General features: G+C 36.1%; 1 protein-coding gene across 5 annotated transcripts in view; it reads left to right on the top strand.

Annotated features, from left to right (window-relative positions):
* The window catches only part of RPS6KC1 (ribosomal protein S6 kinase C1), a 174,452-nt gene that overhangs the window by 120,269 nt on the left and 35,508 nt on the right, over positions 1 to 18,675 (top strand). For all 5 annotated transcript variants that reach the window (XM_066261385.1, XM_066261383.1, XM_066261382.1 and 2 more), the window contains 4 exons: positions 5,193 to 5,240; positions 6,868 to 7,000; positions 13,538 to 15,112; positions 15,384 to 15,473. In XM_066261385.1, the coding sequence (XP_066117482.1) occupies positions 5,193 to 5,240; positions 6,868 to 7,000; positions 13,538 to 15,112; positions 15,384 to 15,473 (1,846 nt within the window). The remainder of the gene's footprint in view (positions 1 to 5,192; positions 5,241 to 6,867; positions 7,001 to 13,537; positions 15,113 to 15,383; positions 15,474 to 18,675) is intronic.

Here is an 18,675-nt window from a genome sequence, read left to right as displayed (position 1 = left end):
TATACTCCCCACTCCTCCTGTCTTTCCAAAGGTGATACCTAGTTACATATTAGGCCTTCCCTATTCTAGTTAATGGGAAGACCCAGACATATAATCAGTGGGAGCTTTTCCTACCACTGTTGTGAAAAAAGAGTGAGCAAGTTCTCGTTGTGCTGGTGGAATTGAAGAACAGATGAGGCTAATCCTTATGGGATAAGTTGCTTTTATTCCCCAGTGAGGAGCAGTTATTCTAGATATTACGATGGGCAAAGATGGAGTAATCTCTTCTCTTAGACCGTATACTAATATAGTGCTGATAAATAAGTGTGAAAAATGAAAAGGAGAAGTACATTAATTGTACTCTCTCAATAAGGTATGCTATTCAGGATAATTATTTCATGACAGTTTTAGTTATAGTGCTTGTTTTATTATGAAATAAGAGACGGTTTTAGGAGCCTTTTATTGGAAAGACAATTGTATCAAATTAGTACCTAATTAGAATTTTGTCTTTATAAAGGTGAGCAAACCCATGAGCATTTTTTAAATTGATGTGTTATAGTCTACAAATGAACAAATTCTGTTTGAGGGTTAAAGAAGCTATTATTTTGTCCTTTATGCTGACAACTTCATTACAGATTGGCCTACTGTTGGCTTTAAAAAAATGTTTGGCTCCTTATGATCTTTGTGCATGCAACTAAATATTAATGCAGCACCACAGCATTCTTCATTAAGAAATGACTTTAAGTGAGTTTGAAGCGTGTAAATTTGGAAAGATACAGATGTTAAATGCAGTCGTTTCTCTTTGTATCCAGCCGTATGGCTAATAATTTCCAAGTGGCTAAAGCTCTTGTTAGCAAGAGTGCTGGTGTGTTAAGAATGGCTCTATAAATAACTTTAAGAACTGAAGTTGAAGGTGCTTCTTTTAAAGACTATTGTTAACTAAACATTATTGCCAAACAGATGGAAAGCATTCACTGGCCTGATGTTTTTAGGTCTAATTATATTATCACCAGCTCTTGTACGGCTCAGTTGAAGAGGTGTATCCAGAGGCCAATTTATAATCATTTAGCCAACACCTGTTTGGGAGAAATTGACAGTCAAAGGGCACATTTAAAAAAAATCACATATGTTCTTGTGTTTATGGCCTCAATGTGAACGGTGTCTAACTGCAAACCGACTTGGTAGGAGAAGGAAGTAAATGTAAACAAAGCAGCACTTCCCAGCCATGTTTATCGATCTTAATTTGACCTTTTCATCTGATCCACTTCCTGCTCCATGGCTGAGACCAGCAAAGAGATAGTGCTTCCATGTATGCACATATTGTCTGTCCAGTCAATTCAGAGGCTTCTGGAAGGAAAAAGAAGTTCTTTCCTTTGAATAGCTTTCATACCTTTTACCTAGCGAAACGTTTCTCTTTCATACAGATGTATCTTATTTAAATAGGACTGGCATTCTGGTGAGTGGCTTAAAAGAGACACAACTTGACATAAAAACAAATGGGAATGAAGGAACCCTACCTGTCCTCACAGACTCACTGTTCATTGAATCCTCTTTTGCAGAGAGAGGGCAGGGCCCATTTGCCTCCTTTGACTCTCATGATATGTTAATATATCTGTCAAGGTTCAAGTTCTTTTGTGGTGTTTCTACGCTGTGGAGTTTGATTGTTGGTGAATGTAGTTCAAAGGGAAATTATAGAGAGAATAGGGCTACCCTTTCTGAAAATAGTTTAAACATAAAATAATTGAACTCTTTCATTTTAGTGTTTTTCCTTCTTTTGACATTTTTCTCTATTAAGAGATTTATATGTGTCACCTCCGTTTTCTAATCACCCATTATTAACTCAGAGGAGTCTGGCTTCTCTCCCCACTCGTTCATGCATAATGCGGCATTAAAAGTTACCAGTGGCTTCCTCACTGCCTTGGGCAGGAATTCCTTCCCACTTCTCATCTTCTTGGCTTCTCTTTGTTGTTTGGTCTCGAAGATTGCTCTCATTTTAAGGCATCTTCTTTCTTTGACATCTGAACCACTGCATTTACTGGTTTTCTTGTTTTTGAACTATTTTTTTTTTCTAGCTTTCTTTATACTTTTCTCACTCTACTTTTGGTGGTTGTTGTCTGTATACCCTCAATATTCCAACTATGTAAAATTTTCAAAATTTAGACACAAATAGTATAGCTTAGCAGTTAAAAAAGGAAGACCCCTGGAGCCAGACTGCTAGGGTTTAAATTTCACTTCTACCACATCTTAGATTTGTGAGCGTGAGCAAATTTTATGTTTGATTCCTCATCTGTAAAACTGGTTAAAGTATGCCTGCCTCATTGGATTGTTGAGTGTGTTACATGATGTAATTCTTTAAAACCCAGCACAGTTCCTGGTAGAAAGTATTTTAGTGGGGAATGTTCTCTTGTCTTTAGCAGTTATCTTTATGGAGAATACTCAAGTATAAACCTTCAGTTTCACCTTATTTTTTAAGCTTCATTGACATATGCCATCTACCTTCCGAACTTTTATAACTGAATTCACTTACTTTGAACACTGACTGTGGGAGACTCACAGGTCAGAGAAAACACAGTTTCTGCCTGCTACAGTTTGCTGTTACTGCCATAACAAAGGACCACACACACTTAGCGGCTTTAAGTTTTAAACAACTAAATTTATTGTCACATGGGATAGATGTCTAAAATCAAGATGCTGACATGGCTGTGTTCCTTACTGAAGACTCTGGGGGAAAATCTACTTTTAAGCTCATTCAGGTTGCTGGCTGCATTTATTTATTTATTTATTTATTTGCTGTTGTAGGACTGAACGCTCTTCCCTGCAGGCTGTCAGCCAGGGCTGGTCCTTGCCCCTGAAGCTGCCTGTTCCTTCCCATGCTTGCTCTGAGCTCCGAGAGGCCTCTCTCCAGTGCTTGTACGTTGGCTTCCGTGTCAGCCCCGGTGACTGCACGTCCCTCTCAGCCTTCAGAGCTCTTTAGTTTCCTCTTTTATCATGTCTGCATTTTCCACTTCTGGCCAGAGACAGCTGTCTGCTTTTAAAGGTTCAAGTGACTTGAGTGAGCCCACTCAGATAATCCACAATCATCTGTTTTATCGTTTGTACATTGATTACATCTACCAAAGTCCTTTTTGCCAGTAATATGACATTCACAAGTTCTGGAGATTAAGGTGTGAACACCTTTGGTGGCTGTTATTCTGCCCCCAACATGCTGATAAAAGACTTGAAATCTGATTGGGAGGGAGACAAGTAAATGTAAAACCAAACTGAAGGATTAGAAATGCTATAATAGAAGTTGGTACTGCATATTGGGTGAGAACAAAGGAAGAAAAGATTGTTACTAACAGATAGACATTACAGCTGAATATGGAAAGATGAGTAATTGTTTGGTTAGTGGCTAGGGGAGCATTTCAGGGAGAAGAAGCAATAATAGTGACAGCAATAGTAATAGGAACTGGCTACACCAAACACTTTTACAAGGTTATCTCTCACTGAAATTTTCACATATGGTAGATACCATTAGTATCTACTATTATAGCTTCTACAGATGAAGCTATAATGTCTTCATAGTTAGACTAGAAATGGTAAAATTATCTCATTGGGTGTTGAAAGAATTAACATCGATTACACATGGTTAAAGCATAGTACATAGTAAACACTTAAAGCATGGTAGCTGAAAGGGAGTAAAGTTTGGAAAAGAGAAGTACTTAGGGGGTAGAATTGACTATCTTGGTCACTAATTGTGGAGACAGGGGCAGGGAATTCATAGTGACTCAGGGAACTTTTGACTTGGGGGGTTCTCTAGATGGTAGTATAGTTTTATAGGAAGAGAAACAGAGTTTGTTTTGGTTTTTAGTGGGGACAGGGCTTTGGGAAGCAGAAGTGTATGTTCAGGAGGTATCTGCAGGAATATTCAATTGAAATGAAATGGAGACCGACAGAAATTTGTCAGACACTCTGAAGAGAGGTCAAGGTGATATCACTATTACTTCAAATTAATCACATCTAAGATGGAATTTACCATCTAAAACTCGTTTCCCATCTTAACTCCTCATTTTTCTTCTCACCACCATTTTTTTATTTTCTCAAGCTTGACAGTTTTTTTCATCCTTGATTCCTAGTCTCTAGAGTTGGAGAAAAAATATCCCTGTTTACCGTGTTTGCAGATTTCTATGGTGTAAACACTCCTGTCATGGCCCATTTCAGGTGGTAGCTACTTTTGTGCCACAATGGCAGAGTTGAATGCCTGCAATAGAGACCGCATGGGCCCCGCAAACCCTGAACTATCTAACATCTGCATCTCTATAGAACAAGTTTGCCAATCTCTGATAGTAGCGTCTCCAAAAGAATAAAATATAAATGTTATTATTTTGTTAATTATGAATTAACATAACATTAAAAGATTATCAATCATATTTTATTAATTGTATGGTAGGATAATTTCTTGTCTTGACTCCTTCTATCCATCAAGATAGTGGGGGAGTCGGTAGTTTGAGGGGGCAATATGTAAGACCATGAAGGGTTCTGAGATCATTTTTTTGGACTCAGACCTTTCTTAGCATGAGAGGGGTGGTGACATGATCTACTTCTGTTTCAAAAAGAAAGCCGAAGCTGCTATTTTGAGAATAGACCAAGGGCAGCAAAGACAGAAGCAGAGAGAGCTGTTGGGAGGCCATTGTTATAATCCAGGTGCGTCTTTGTTTGGATCAGGGAAATAACAGTGGAAGTGGTGAGGCGAGTTTAGATTCTAGATACATTTTCAAAATGGAGCTGACAGGATTTGCTGATGGAAAAAGAGAAGTTAGGATGAGTCCAGGATGGAGAAGTAGCACCGTGAGGATGCCTTAGACGGGAGCCTGTTTCTGAGATCACATAGCAAGTGGCTACAGAGGGGGCTGCAGGGAGAAAATTGAGACTTGAGCAGTTCCTGTAAATTTTTTTTCCTTTACTTTTAAGAAATATATTTTAAAATAGATCAAGGAAACATAGTAATGTTTCTAAAGTACGGCATTTTAAGAAAGGAAACATAATACTTTAGGTAAGACTACTTCAATCCTGTGATTTGGTGCCTTAAAAGAAATCTATTTAGAAATTAACAATTTTGGTGGAGTCAATTTCAGCAGTTTTCCCCAAATCCTTAAGGTGTACTTTTAAAAAGTTGTGATTTAATGTTTCATTTATCGTGAATAAATTATTTTTTTACTCATGTTTTTATGTAGGTTTTACTTGTAATGGACACAAGGACAGAGCAAACATTTATTTTAAAAGTAAGTAGAATTTGTATGTTTAATGATCTGAAACATTTTCAAATTGTGCTCTGAAAGAAAAAAAAATTAAATATTTTTCTTCTGGGGTATTTGAATGTTCATTTATGTTTGTGGTGGTCTATATTATTTTACTTTTTGTTCTTCTATCACAGTTGATAAGTGCTCTCTAGCCTACATTTAAAAAGTGTTTTATACTGCTCACAAAAATTAGGGGATATTTCAAAATGATTATGAAGCGATTAAAAAAAGCATTTGATTTTTAAAAAATTAAATAAGAACATCAGAAAAGCAAACAACAAGTCAAAGAAAATTGATTATGAAAATGAAAATAAGATGCAAAACCAACTTTTTTTTAATTGGTGAAAATGCTCTATACAAAAGGCTAACAGAACTGGAGTATCTGCACGTTCCCTAAGTTGAAGACTTATTTCATGTTGCTTAAATGTATAGTATGCAGTTTAAATACATCTCTCATACCTTTAGTATAATTTGTGTTTAATTCCATCTCATCCATGATGTGATTAAAGTTCTTAAGTGCTGAAATTTTGCCTTAAAGTCTTTGTTACAGGAGTTTGGGAAAGTGTTATCTACATCCCTGGTCCTCTTTTTGATCTCTGTTTTGATTGTCTGTATAACTTGATTTGTAACTAAATGAGTAAGGAAAGAAAAACCCCTCAATTTTTTTAATTTTGAAATTGTATTTGAAATGGATTGTGACAGTACATATTCTAAAAATATTCTAAAATGAGCATTTCTACAGCATTCAGAGTTAATCAGTTTTAGGTTAAATTTATATTTCTTTTTCTGATAACGTTCTGTATTACTTTATCAGCATGGCGGTAGGTCACATTGACATATACTGAAACAAAGTTCTTTTTATAAGTATACTGTATCACTGGCATTTCCCCAGATTTTTAAACCAAGGTATGACATCAGAAACTACGCACACCTGTTCTTTGGAGAACAGTTAAAATAACCGTTGTATGTTTTTGGAATAGAATTTTATTTTATTTTTATTTATTAACTTTAATTTTTTTATTTATTAATTTTTTTTTAGTGGGGGTGGGGAGAAACATCAGTTTGTTGTTCTATTTATTTATACATTCACTGGTTGATTTTTGTATGTGCCCTGACCGTGGATTGAACCTGCAACCTTGATGTACCGAGACAACACAACACTTGAACCAGCTGAGCTAACTGGCCAGGGCTACAATAGAATTTTAAAATTGCCTGTTTAATCTAGGAATACCTTTTGTGTCTCAGGAATTTGAATTGATCTCACAGTGACTACTGCTTTAAAGACACATACAAGTAAAATAAAACTTAAGAAAAGGTCATAGAGAAATAACTGTGTGTCATCCTGATGACTTAGTTTGAGAGCATCTCTAATAAAAACACTGACCCACGTAATTGATTTTAATGGCAGCTTTGTGGCATCTTCCGCTCTCTGGATTCACGCCAGATGCCATCAGCAGAGCCTCCAGGGACTGAGGGGCATAGAGCAGCAGATGAGTGGTTTTTCTGAAGCCCAGAGTAACTCGGATAGATTAGTTTGGTTGATAAACACAGAGCACAGCAGGCTCCAAAGGCAACTGAGGGTACAACTGACCTTTTTGTTCTCTGTCAGGGTCTAAGGAAAAGCAGTGAATACAGCAGGAACAGAAAGACCATCATCCCCCGCTGCGTGCCCAACATGGTGTGTCTGCACAAGTACATCATTTCTGAGGAGTCAGTATTTCTTGTGCTGCAGCACGCAGAAGGTTGGTCTGTACTTTAAATTGTTTATGGAGCGAAGAATGTCACTTACTTAGCTTTTTAGTTTCTCAAATGTCCTTCTTCTGTCATTACACGAGTGGATAAAACATACGAAATGCATGTAAGAAACTTGCTGTGTTCCTCTGCCTCCCCCCCCCCCCCGCCCCCGACTTTGCGCTGGGAGGGGCAGTGGAAACCCGGTGAGCAGCAGAGTTCATTTGAACTGCAGCACCATTCTTAGAGATACTTACCTATTTGCCTTCTAGAATTGAGCTGATAGGATGAGCCAGATTTTATTTTGTTTTCTTGATCTCTATTATAATAAAAGGATACGTTAATGTTAGATGACTAAAATAAAAAGCATCCCCTGAAGAATTAATTAATTACCTCCCGTTTTAGAAGGCCCGGGTATTTGTTTGCCATTTGACATGACCTAGTTATTTTATCCTGGGTTTCCAGCCATGGGCATCACACATGGTACAAAGCAGAGGCACACTCTCTGCCTTCAAACCATTTCTGAAGTTTCAGCTCCAAGTAGAGGGTACAGGTGAAAAAAATACTGTTTTGATTTGTTTATGCCCTTCTGTGCCTGAAGTTAAATAGTGTTTTTTTTTATTTAAAATGACTGAATACAGCATATAAATATAAATCCACATTACAAATATTGCCTTTTGGCTTTTAAGAAGTCTTCTTAAAAATGGTGGAAAAATTAAATTATTTTCTGTATTTCATGGAGGTGTTATTATTTTTACATTACTGATAATAGAGAACTATTATACTTTACTAATAGGCATAGCATTGGAATTTAAGGCATTTTCCCAGGAAAATGAGTAATTGCTTTGCAGAATGAGATCTCGTATGATAACTAATGCAAGATTTTTGATGGGAATAAACTATTAAAATTGTTTATTATGAAGTGCAGCACAAGATAACCACAGATGGAGAGAAGACCTCCATATGTGGTACTTAATAGGAAATTCAGAAGGGGCTCCATGGTCTCTCAGGTATTAAGAGAGTTAATTGCGTGTGTGAATTGGATAACTAATTCACCTTTGTTCAGACATTATAGACAGCTTTTATCTGAGGATACCAGTGCATTACAGACATTATTGAATTAGAGGTCATGTCATCTGACAGTGGAATACAACCACCTCTGTTGTGGGACAAAAATAACTTGTGCAGTTATAATCCATAATAATTTAGAACAAGGTCAGTCGGATTAATGTAATTATAGTCAATATTCTATTACTCAGGGCAGATTATTCATGTTGGAGATTATCTGGCAAATTCTCAATCCTAGTTTACCCCTCTAGTTACAACTTCCCCTTCCTGTTCTCTCCCTTCTCCAAGTAATACTTTAGTTTTTCTTCTGCCATCTCCTCACCTTCTCTTATATTTTCTAAAGCTGGTATTTCCAATGAAGTTACTTTGATACTATAGAAAATCTTTATAACCTGTCTTAAAGGCATAGTCATAATGGCTTACAAACTTCCATTGTTTAATTTAAGATGATCTTTACCGTGTCTCATTTCCTTTATGGTTGACCATGATTGACTTTGAATGGTCACATGATCATATAATTTGTTTTGGATCATTTACACTTTGAGGGGGGTGTCTTTTTACTGTGTGTTTTAGGTGTCTGTTTAATTTTAAAAAGATTTTACAATACAGAGGTATTGAATTATAGTGCAGGTAGGGACTCTGGATTCATTTAACATTCAAGAAATTTATTGAGTTTGTGTAGGTGAACAAGCCAGGAAAACAGCCTGACCCTTTGAAACTTACATTCTTGTCATAGAGAGGCAAACAGAAAAACAAAAACCAAGAGACCAGTAGGTAATACGAGGGACTGTACTAATTTCTAACAGAAAGAGATTTGATAGGTAAGGGCTGGGGGACTGTTTCAGATAAGTTGTCAAGGAAGTCCCCTACGTAATAGGACTGATACAAGGATTAAATAGTTGATATGTATAAAGTACTTAGAACAGGGCCTGGAACATGGTAGAAATTATGTAGGTTATTTGTAAATATTACTGTTATAGTTGTTTAGTAGATACAAAGTATACTGCTCACAAAAATTAGGAGTATTTCAAAATCAATATGAAGTGACAAAATATCCTCTAATTTTTGTGAGCCATATGGTTGGTTTTAGTTAGGCGGATTTATCATTATTTAATTACTCTTCTGTTAATTGGTCTTTAAATTATTTCTAGTGCTTCTTTCTACCAATATACCTTTGTTTTTAAGAACTATTTATAGGAGAAATTTCTTGAAGTAGAATTGCTGAGTCAAAAGATGATTTTGATCATTGGTCCAGCAACATTTTATCACACATATCACTTTACAGTTCTAATTCCAGTCAAGCAAATATTTAACAAATTTTCATTGCAATCTTATAGAAAACCAGTAGATTAAAATCCCATGAAAGACAAAGAGAGTTTTTATTAAATCTTATGAATTGCTATTTGTATTCTTTTCATTACTAGGTAAAATTTCCAAATGTGTTTTGCACTTTTGTGGAAATTGTTTTTAACCTTAAGAAGTACCCAAACTGAATTATAAAAATTCTGCATATTTTATAGTAACTGATATAGTAGCTTTATAGTAGTAAATATCTACTATTTATATGCTTCAGTGGGGCTTAGAAGGGTGTCATTAAATTCTTAAAATGTTAAAAATCATAACCATGGTAGGTATTTTCTATTTATATTTTGTGGTTTAGCCAATAGTAGGTATTTTATTTTTTAAGGTTAGTATACATATTTAACATTAAAACAGTAAAATTGACATTTGAGTAAGTTTGTCTGTTGGGCCTGATTCTACGGGAACCCACTCAGCTTTTGTGGGTGAGAAACTTCAATAGGAATAATGTGTTCTTGTAAGTTATGTGATTTTTTTCATGGTTTTGTAATTTATAAAAAGTATGTGATAGGATCAAAATGTTTGTTTCTGTAGCTCCACATTGAGCATTAAATTTAAGTGGGCACCTAGCAAAGAAAGGAGAAGAGCTAAAACAGTTTATTTCTTGCTTGAACATGCAGAGTTGTTATAATTCAATTTGGGTGCTTGGTTAGGTTAAGAACGAATTCCATAAGGAAGGTGCCAGCAAACGCATTTAGAAATTTTACCTAGTAATGAAAAGAGTGGGAATTAAATAAGATGCCATATTTGATAGATCAAGTTGGTAAACTTTGCTAACCCAATATAAGCAAGTTGCTATGAAGAGACACCAAGATACATTGTTTATTGGGATAACCTTTCTGTAAAGCAGTTTAACAACATGTATCTGATGCATTAAAAATAGTCATGCTTCTTGATCTAGTACTTACATTTCTGGGATTCTGTCTTGAAATAATCGAGGATGTCAAGTATGTGTATATGAAAGTGTACATATACATATATATATACATATATATTTAATTGTAATAGAAGAAAACTGGAGAACTGTTAAGTGTCCATCAATAGAGGAACATTTAAATATATCAAGATATCTAGCACATGGATGTGCTGTACAGCCATTCAAGTTCATATTCTTATGAAAATTAGAAAATATTTATGAAATGATGTTAGTCTTGAATAAAATGCCTGAAAATAAATGTACTAATAGTTACTAATGATTATGTGTAATTTATATATTCTGAATTTTTTGTTTTCCTTGTTATTTTCTGTATTAAAATTTCTTTTTACAACAGAGCAATATATTTGTTTTAAAATAGGAAGACTGTATGACCAAAAATAATGACATTAATACTTACAGACCCTTTTTCTTGGAAGGTTTTCAAAAAATTTGTAAAAGTGTCAACTTTTATCACCTAGTTTAATAAGTATTTATTTAATACCTATTACTTTACATGCCAGACAGAACCCTCCCCCTGCAGTTATGAAGACCCTGCAGTCTGGTAAGGGAGATAATAAGAGCATAGCGTACTCTTTATATGAAATGGAATGTCATAAGAGGGACAAAGTGATATCGAGGATTCAGAAATGACAGGAATTGTATCCAGTGAGGAGATATAAAAAAATTGCTAAAAGAAAGCAAATTCTGAGGAACCTTCAATAATGAATAGAATTTTGACAAGCAGATGTTGGGGAAACTAATTGGAAAGAAACTTCTAAGTGGTAGGTATAGCTTGAATGAAAGCCCAGTGTGGTTTATATGTGGAGAAATCCTGTTCAGATGAATTATGTGGGGAGTTGAGGGAGAGGACCAGCTCATGGGTTGATACTGTATTAGGGGTTCAAATGCCTTTGTGGAGCTGGTCCATCATTCAGTAGGTGGAGGGGATTTGGGCTCTTGAATGGAGAAATGACATCATAAGATCTGTGGTAAAATGGAAGGTTAGTTAGGGGGCAATTATAGTAGAAATCTAGTTGTCGCTATAACATTATTCCAAGAAACAGAGCATGGTAAAGGAATTAAAAGAAGAGGAAGGCCGTGAGAAACATTATGGATAGATTCTATAGGACTTAGAAAATTGTTTGGAGTAGAAAGAACAAGGGAGAGAAACTAATCCAAGTTTGGTCCAAAGCTTTTCTGCCAGAATGGCTTGGAAGTCAGAAAGAAGTGATTTTGGGGGCAAAAATAAAGACTTTAAGCACATTGATTTTTAGATTTCAGCTGCTCATTTAGGTAGAATTGCCTTGAAAGTGAATGAAGCTTGTCTTAGTACTTTAGTAGATACTGTTTCCTGCTGATCACTGGAGCGTCACAGCTGAAGAGTTATTTATCATCTGTGTTAACAAGCATTGATGGAGGGCCTCTTTTGTCCTGAATGCTGTTTAGGAAGAAAAGTAAAAGATGAAAAGACTTGGTTTTATCCTCACAGTAGTCAATATTGAGGAGAATTGAAAACAACACATCATTTTTTTGAATTGCATATAAGAATTGCAGCATCAGATTCAGGCATTATTGTTAGTGTGCCACGGTAGTGGTATGTGTGACAAGAGTGTGGTTATTGTCAAAAGACTGAGAAAAGCTGGAGTCAATGCACAGCTCCTTGCATGAGTGGGTGGGTTTCAAAGCCATATGTGAATCTTTAAACTTCAGTTTGAATATGGAGAAATAAGAAAAACTAAGTATAATCTAGTGTAGGCAGAAGGTTAGCTAATGAAAAACAAGAGGGGAGAATTAAATGTTGTAATGTTCTCTATCACTAGTGATTATCAAACTGGCAGAAGACTATTCTCTATATCACTGGTAGAGGAGATGTATGAGTATTTGAGGATTAATATTATGACAGGTGCCCTTACTGAGCAGTTACTCTATGTTAGGCATAGTATTGTGAGCTTTATGTATTTACTGAATTCCTCTAAATGAAGGGAAATGTGAAGTAGAAAAAATTTTTTGGATGCTTCCATTGACCTTTTTACATGTATAATTGACCTTCAATGGTTTTTTTCTCTTATGATTTAGTTACCCTTGTTATATGATGCTTATTTAATAACATTAAAAATGTGCTGAAAAAGTTGCCTTCACCATATTAATGGAGGGTTTTGTTTTTAACATTATTTCTCACTTTTGGAAGCTACAGTTATATCTTCACAAAATATGCTTCTGCAGTTGCTGTTTTTAAGATTTGTGGATCAAATCTAATTATTCTTTCTTTTTGTAAGACTGTTTCTAGTCCGTAGAGCTTTGGTAGTTTGGTAAAATACTTTCTGTAGTTTATTTATTTGAAGATTCTAATTAGCCAAAGAGATTTAGTTTTTAATGGTTAAAACAAAACAAAAGAAAAATAAGGTGAAATAAATACCTAACATGTATTGCTGGTAAAATATTGGATTATTTTATTTACTTGATTTCTGTGACTTATATGAAATTGATTTCTATGAGTTTGGTTTTTATAGGTTTCTGATACATTTCTTAACACAGAATTAGAATTACAATACCTTGCCTCATTAATGACTGCTCAATTAATACTCCTCAATTGCATTACTTGGTCTCATGCCATACGTGATGTGGGTGGGGAGGGGAGAAAATGGGAAAAATATTATTAATATGTCACTTATAATGGTATAATTATATACCAGATGCCAAATCTCCCCTCTAATGCTGGACTGGGCATTTTCAAAATGCAATAATATTGTTGACTTTTTCCCAGTGAAGTTTACAATTTTAATAGCACTTATTTATGAATTTCCACTTGACCAAGGGGCCATGCTTGAAAAATTATTACATAAACAAATCAGACCACAATCATATGTTTCTAAAGCTAAATTATATTTAATTTTAAAGCAGAAATTCAGCTGTGATATTTCATTTTAGTATTTGTTATAACTAATTTTCCTTCAAAGGAAGAAATAGGTTGTCATTACAAAAATAATTGCCACTAGAAAATATGCTTGAAACTTTACTCACTAGTCAGCAATAACAAAAGACATTTTGTTAAAATGCTTATCTTCTAGCAAACTGCATGTATTAATGGGTAGGTATTATTGACTGGCTTTTAATTGATTATTAGAATGCTTTTTGCTTTTCTAATGGCTTCAGTCAGTATTAATTTAGGGATTTAAAATTTTTTTTTGGTTATTCTTGTTCACAGGTGGCAAACTCTGGTCATATATCAGTAAATTTCTAAACAGATGTTCTGAAGAAAACTTTGACATTGAGGAAGTGGAAAAATCTACACTTACTAAAGTTCACCTGCAACAGCCAACTTCTAGTCTCCAGGACAGCAGCAGCTTTGAGTCCAGAGAAAGTGATGGTGGAACCATGCTTAACGTACTGCCTCTGAAGGCTAGTCTTACTCAGAGCTCCCAAGAGGATAGCAACCAAGATGATGATGGCCACGATGGCTCTCCAAAGTGGCCAGACTCCGGCTCAAGTTCAGAAGAAGAATGTACTACTAGTTATTTAACATTATGCAATGAATATGGGCAAGAAAAGATTGAACCAGGGTCTTTGGATGAGGAGCCTTTCATGAAGACTGAAGGACATGGTGTTGATACCAAAGCTATTGAAGGCTTCCCAGCACACCTTGCTGTGGACAGTGACAGCCCCAGCACTCACGAGCTGAAATCCTTCCCTGGAAATGACGACCTGGAAGCAGGCAGTTCTCCAAGAACATCAGATTCCCTCAGTAGATCTAAAAACAGCTCCATGGAATTCTTTAGGATAGACAGTAAGGATAGCACTAGTGAACTCCTAGGACTTGATTTTGAAGAAAAAATGTATAGTCTAAAGTCAGAGCCTTTGAAACCATTTTTTACTCTTTCAGATAGAGACAGGAGTTTTAATATTAGTGAAAGCCAAGTTATAGCTCAGGACACCATTAGCAGGGGCTCAGATGACTCCGTCCCAGTTATTTCTTTTAAAGATGCTGCTTTTGATGATATCAGTGGTACTGACGAAGGAAGGCCTGATCTTCTTGTAAACCTACCTGGGGAATTGGAGCCAGCCAAAGATGGTGCAGCAGTCAGGCCCACGAAGTTTACACAGACTAGCACAGGCATCATAGAAAGCAAACTGTTGGAAGCCCCTGATGTTTTATGCCTCAGGCTAAGTGCCAAACAGTGCCAAGCACAAGAAGAAAACGGCTCAGAGGAACTGAGCGACCCCTCTAGGCTCCCATCCCATGGCATAGCAGAGAAACACTATGCACACGGGGATCTTGGGATGTTGTTCGTAGCCACTGTTGATCATGGTAGTTCAGCAGACATGTCTCTGTTACACAGCTCAGATCCGAACTTTCAAGGAGTTGGAGTTGGAGTGGTCGACTGGGCAGTGACTGCAAGCAACACGGAAAAGAGCTTATTCCCTATTTCTGACCCAGGCTCAGGTGCTCATGAGTATAATGCAAACACAGACACTTTAAAAACTGAACAAGTATTGTTGTTTACAGATCAAACTGAGGGCTTGGCCGAAGAGGAAGCGACTGTGTTTCAGCGAGACTCGGCCGCAGCAGGAGCTTGTGGGTCCGCACTAGGAGGAGACAAGGAGATCCATCAGATTTTTGAGGACCTTGACAAAAAATTAGCACTAAACGCCAGGTTTTACATCCCTGAGGGCTGCATTCAAAGATGGGCAGCTGAAATGGTGGTAGCCCTCGATGCTTTACATAGAGAGGGAATTGTGTGCCGCGATTTGAACCCAAACAACATCTTATTGAATGATAGAGGTCAGGAACTTTTGCAAATGCATTTCTTTTTATTCGCTGTTGCTTCCAATTAACTGAGTAGGCGTTTTATCTTGTAATTAGTATCTTCATTTCCTATCTAGAGCTTCATTATCAGTGCAGCAAATTCACCCCCAGTAATAGCTTCTAGTACTTAATGATGCCATTATTCTTAATGATACTGTTTTTAGCTACAAAAGGAGTAATTACAGTTCACTTCTGCAGAAAATGGAAGAGAAAAATGTTTTGATTTCTCCTGTCGTTTTGTTTTTAGGACACATTCAGCTAACGTATTTTAGCAGGTGGAGTGAGGTTGAAGATTCCTGTGACAGTGATGCCATGGAGAGGATGTACTGTGCCCCAGGTTAGAGCCTGCTCCTGCCTGTCCCGCCAGCACAGGGACGTCGGCCGCTCTCACCTCTTTGTGCCAGTTGTGGTTTTCACTAGCAGCTCACATATATGTTGGATTTGGTGATCTCTTAAACCCTTCAAGAAAGGAAACTGGGGACAAAACCATTCTATAATCCTTAGTTTTGTGCACGCGTGTGTTTGTTGTTGCAAATTGGGTTTGTGCTTCTCGTGGAACTGGCCATCTGTTAACTTCTTAGTGTTTAGAGGGGCCCTTGAAATGCCCTGAACCTCCTTAAGTGGATGATTTTTGTTAAGGTGTAAGAGGTAACTGATTAAAAGGGTAAAATTCCTACGGCTAAAAATATGGATAAAATATAGAATTAAAAAAGGAAACTCGGTTGTGAGTTCACAGATGAGCCAACCTGGCATTTTAGAGCCAATTTTAAAGAGTTCTTTCTATATTTGATAAATTTTGGGAAGTACATTGTTCTTGTTTTAAAATAGCTTATTTTGCCAAATATTTGATATAACAGGTTTCTCTTCCTCTTATTGTATTGTCTTTTTTTTTTTTAAATTAGAAATTTATTTCTGGGGTGTTAGGTCCTTTGTTGATTGCGGTTCACGTAAGCATATGAATTGTATTTGAGTTCGTTTCTGTTTGTCAGGTAGGGCTGTACTTGAATCGAAACTTTGTTCACTTTGGCTTAGCATTCAGCCTCTTTGGATGGCCAAAGTTTCTTCATTTTTTACCCACTGGCTTTCAAAGGAGGTTCAAGCTGATTCTGTTGACATGATCTGCTTAGTTGTTGATTAATACAGTATTTAAGTGCTTACTAGCTAACCAGTGTATTATTGATGTGCTAACATTGTCTCCCTGCATAATGGGAAATGATTATAATTAGGATTGAAAGAGCTATATTGTTTTTAGTTACAACCTTCATTGTTAAGAATGATTTCCGTATTGGGGAACAGCATAGTTTTTTTTAACTTGCAAAGCAAATATCCTAAATCTGTTTTCTGAAAACAATGATTTGGATTTTCTTCTTACCAGTTATTCTCTTTGTTCCCCCAAATTAGGGCTTTTTGTTTTAATGTCTTCCTAGGGGCAACAGAGCATGTTCACATTTTGTGTTTCTCTCAAGTAGATAATATTATGCTGTATTTTGAAACCTTATTAGTATGATTTAGTTAATGGGACAATAAAATTTTTTTTCATAGTAAAATCACTTTGTTATGGTTATATATATCTGTATTTTAAATAGGCCTTCCCCCTTTCTAACTTGATAAGAAGTGACATTTTGGGCACCAGTATATTAATACATAAATATCTGTGTTAATTATAATGAATTGGAGGTTTTAGAATCAAAATTAAATCAGGATTTTTAAAAAGTTGAAATCTTATTAAATCCTGAAGTCAGGGGCAATGTAAACCTTTCTTCAATACCAGATGTTTATGGAGCATTAATGTTTATAACTGACTCATTATTTCCAGTTAGTGTTGTTACTTTCTTATTGGAAACTATCTGTAGGGTTGTACTATGGCATTCCAGCAAATTATTTTTCTTCAGTTTAAAGTGTAGTCATGCTTATATAGCATGTTGACCCCGAGAGTTTTAAATATATGTGGTACAAAACCATACTACATTCCTCAATAGATAGATGCATTCAATTTTGTACACTGAAATTAATAGATGAGTATCCAAGTTCTAATTTTTAAGCCTTTTTTTTCAGAAATCACAATTCTTACACTTGACCAGCAGGTGGCAGTCTACCATTAATGGATTTTTGCTCTCATCTTCCAGGTTGTCCTTCAGTAACATTCAAAAAAAGCTATAGTCTGAAGAGAGGCTTTGTTTTAATTATTTGCATAAGAGAATTGTACTTTCAAGCTTTGTGAGTTGCAAAAGTGTCCTAGTGTTATGGCTTGCATTGAACAATGTGGAAAGTCTCTTCATTCCTTGGGCTTATTCATTTGTTTTATCAGCAGGATAAAATAAAACCAATAATGGCCTTAACTAAAGAATAATGCTAGTGTTCTAATTTAGATGGTCCTAAAACTAGAGAGTCACAAGGCTCAGTTAAGTCTGCGTACTCCTGTCCCTTGATTACAATGATAGAGGAGTTGGAGCAAAAATTTGTAAATTACCCTGTCTCAAAATTGAATAGCAGTCCTGAAAAAACTTCAAGTGGGCTTTCTTCCTTTTCTCAAAGGGTAGAGTAATGATCATACACTAGTCTTTCAATACTTAATCACAAGTCAGCAAATACATGGGAACATGGGTGCTTAGTCTTCTTTTGATCTGCCCTTAGAAACACTAAGGATTTAACTAATTCTCCTACACCCCCTGCCCTCCCATTTCCCAGCTCTAACCTTAGTGTTATTGTCCAAGTAACTGTAAAGCATATTAAGCCAGTGATGTTTGGTTAGAAAGTGAAGTTGTCACAAGATTGGGAGAACGGTTCACTTCTGTTTAAACAGTGTGCAACACCTACCCCACCACTCCTCCCTCCTGGGAATCCTTATCACGTATTTGTCCTAAAAACATTATCCACCTGCCCTGTCCTTTATAGTATCAGCAATGTATATTTTACTCGGGTGGATGATATGCCTTTATAGTTTGAGAAAAATTTCCAGTAACAGATTCGATTTGCACGGACAGAAACTTGAGCAAATGCCAAGCTAGCAGGGGGGCCATTTTTCTGCTCTATAAATAAGTTTAAAAAAAGAAAAGAAACACACACAGAGAAACCTGTGAATCAACATGTTTTGGTCTAATTGAGGGGAAAAGCAAGAGAGATAAATTTTGAAATGCAAATGATCACCTTCTGTTATTTAAGTATAGTTGCTGCCAACTTTGTGATCTTAGATTTTAAAAAATCGCAGTCATTTCAACAATGTATCTACTACCAGGGATGTCTGATATTGACAAGCCTCTATAACAAAATGAAGAACTTTTAAAAAAAATTGCCACTTTTTATATTAAAGAACACAAATCCAACAACAAAAAGACAAAAGCCATGGAGCATTCTCTGTCTACATCTGTGGAAAAACCAGCCAATAAATGGCTGCAGCTGCAGGCCCCGCAAGAGGGTCTTGAGAATATGAATTCACTGATCAAACCCAGCCCTGTTTTCAAAGTAGCTGCCCTTCCTTTTAGGTTCACTTTGTATCCTGAGATCATCTAAGATGATTCTCTAGAAAGGTTTTATTTTAA

The sequence above is a fragment of the Saccopteryx bilineata genome, chromosome 2 (assembly GCF_036850765.1).
Source record: "Saccopteryx bilineata isolate mSacBil1 chromosome 2, mSacBil1_pri_phased_curated, whole genome shotgun sequence".
NCBI lineage: Eukaryota > Metazoa > Chordata > Mammalia > Chiroptera > Emballonuridae > Saccopteryx > Saccopteryx bilineata.
The sequence above is the reverse complement of the archived record's forward strand: the minus strand, read 5'-3'. Positions and strand labels throughout refer to the sequence as shown.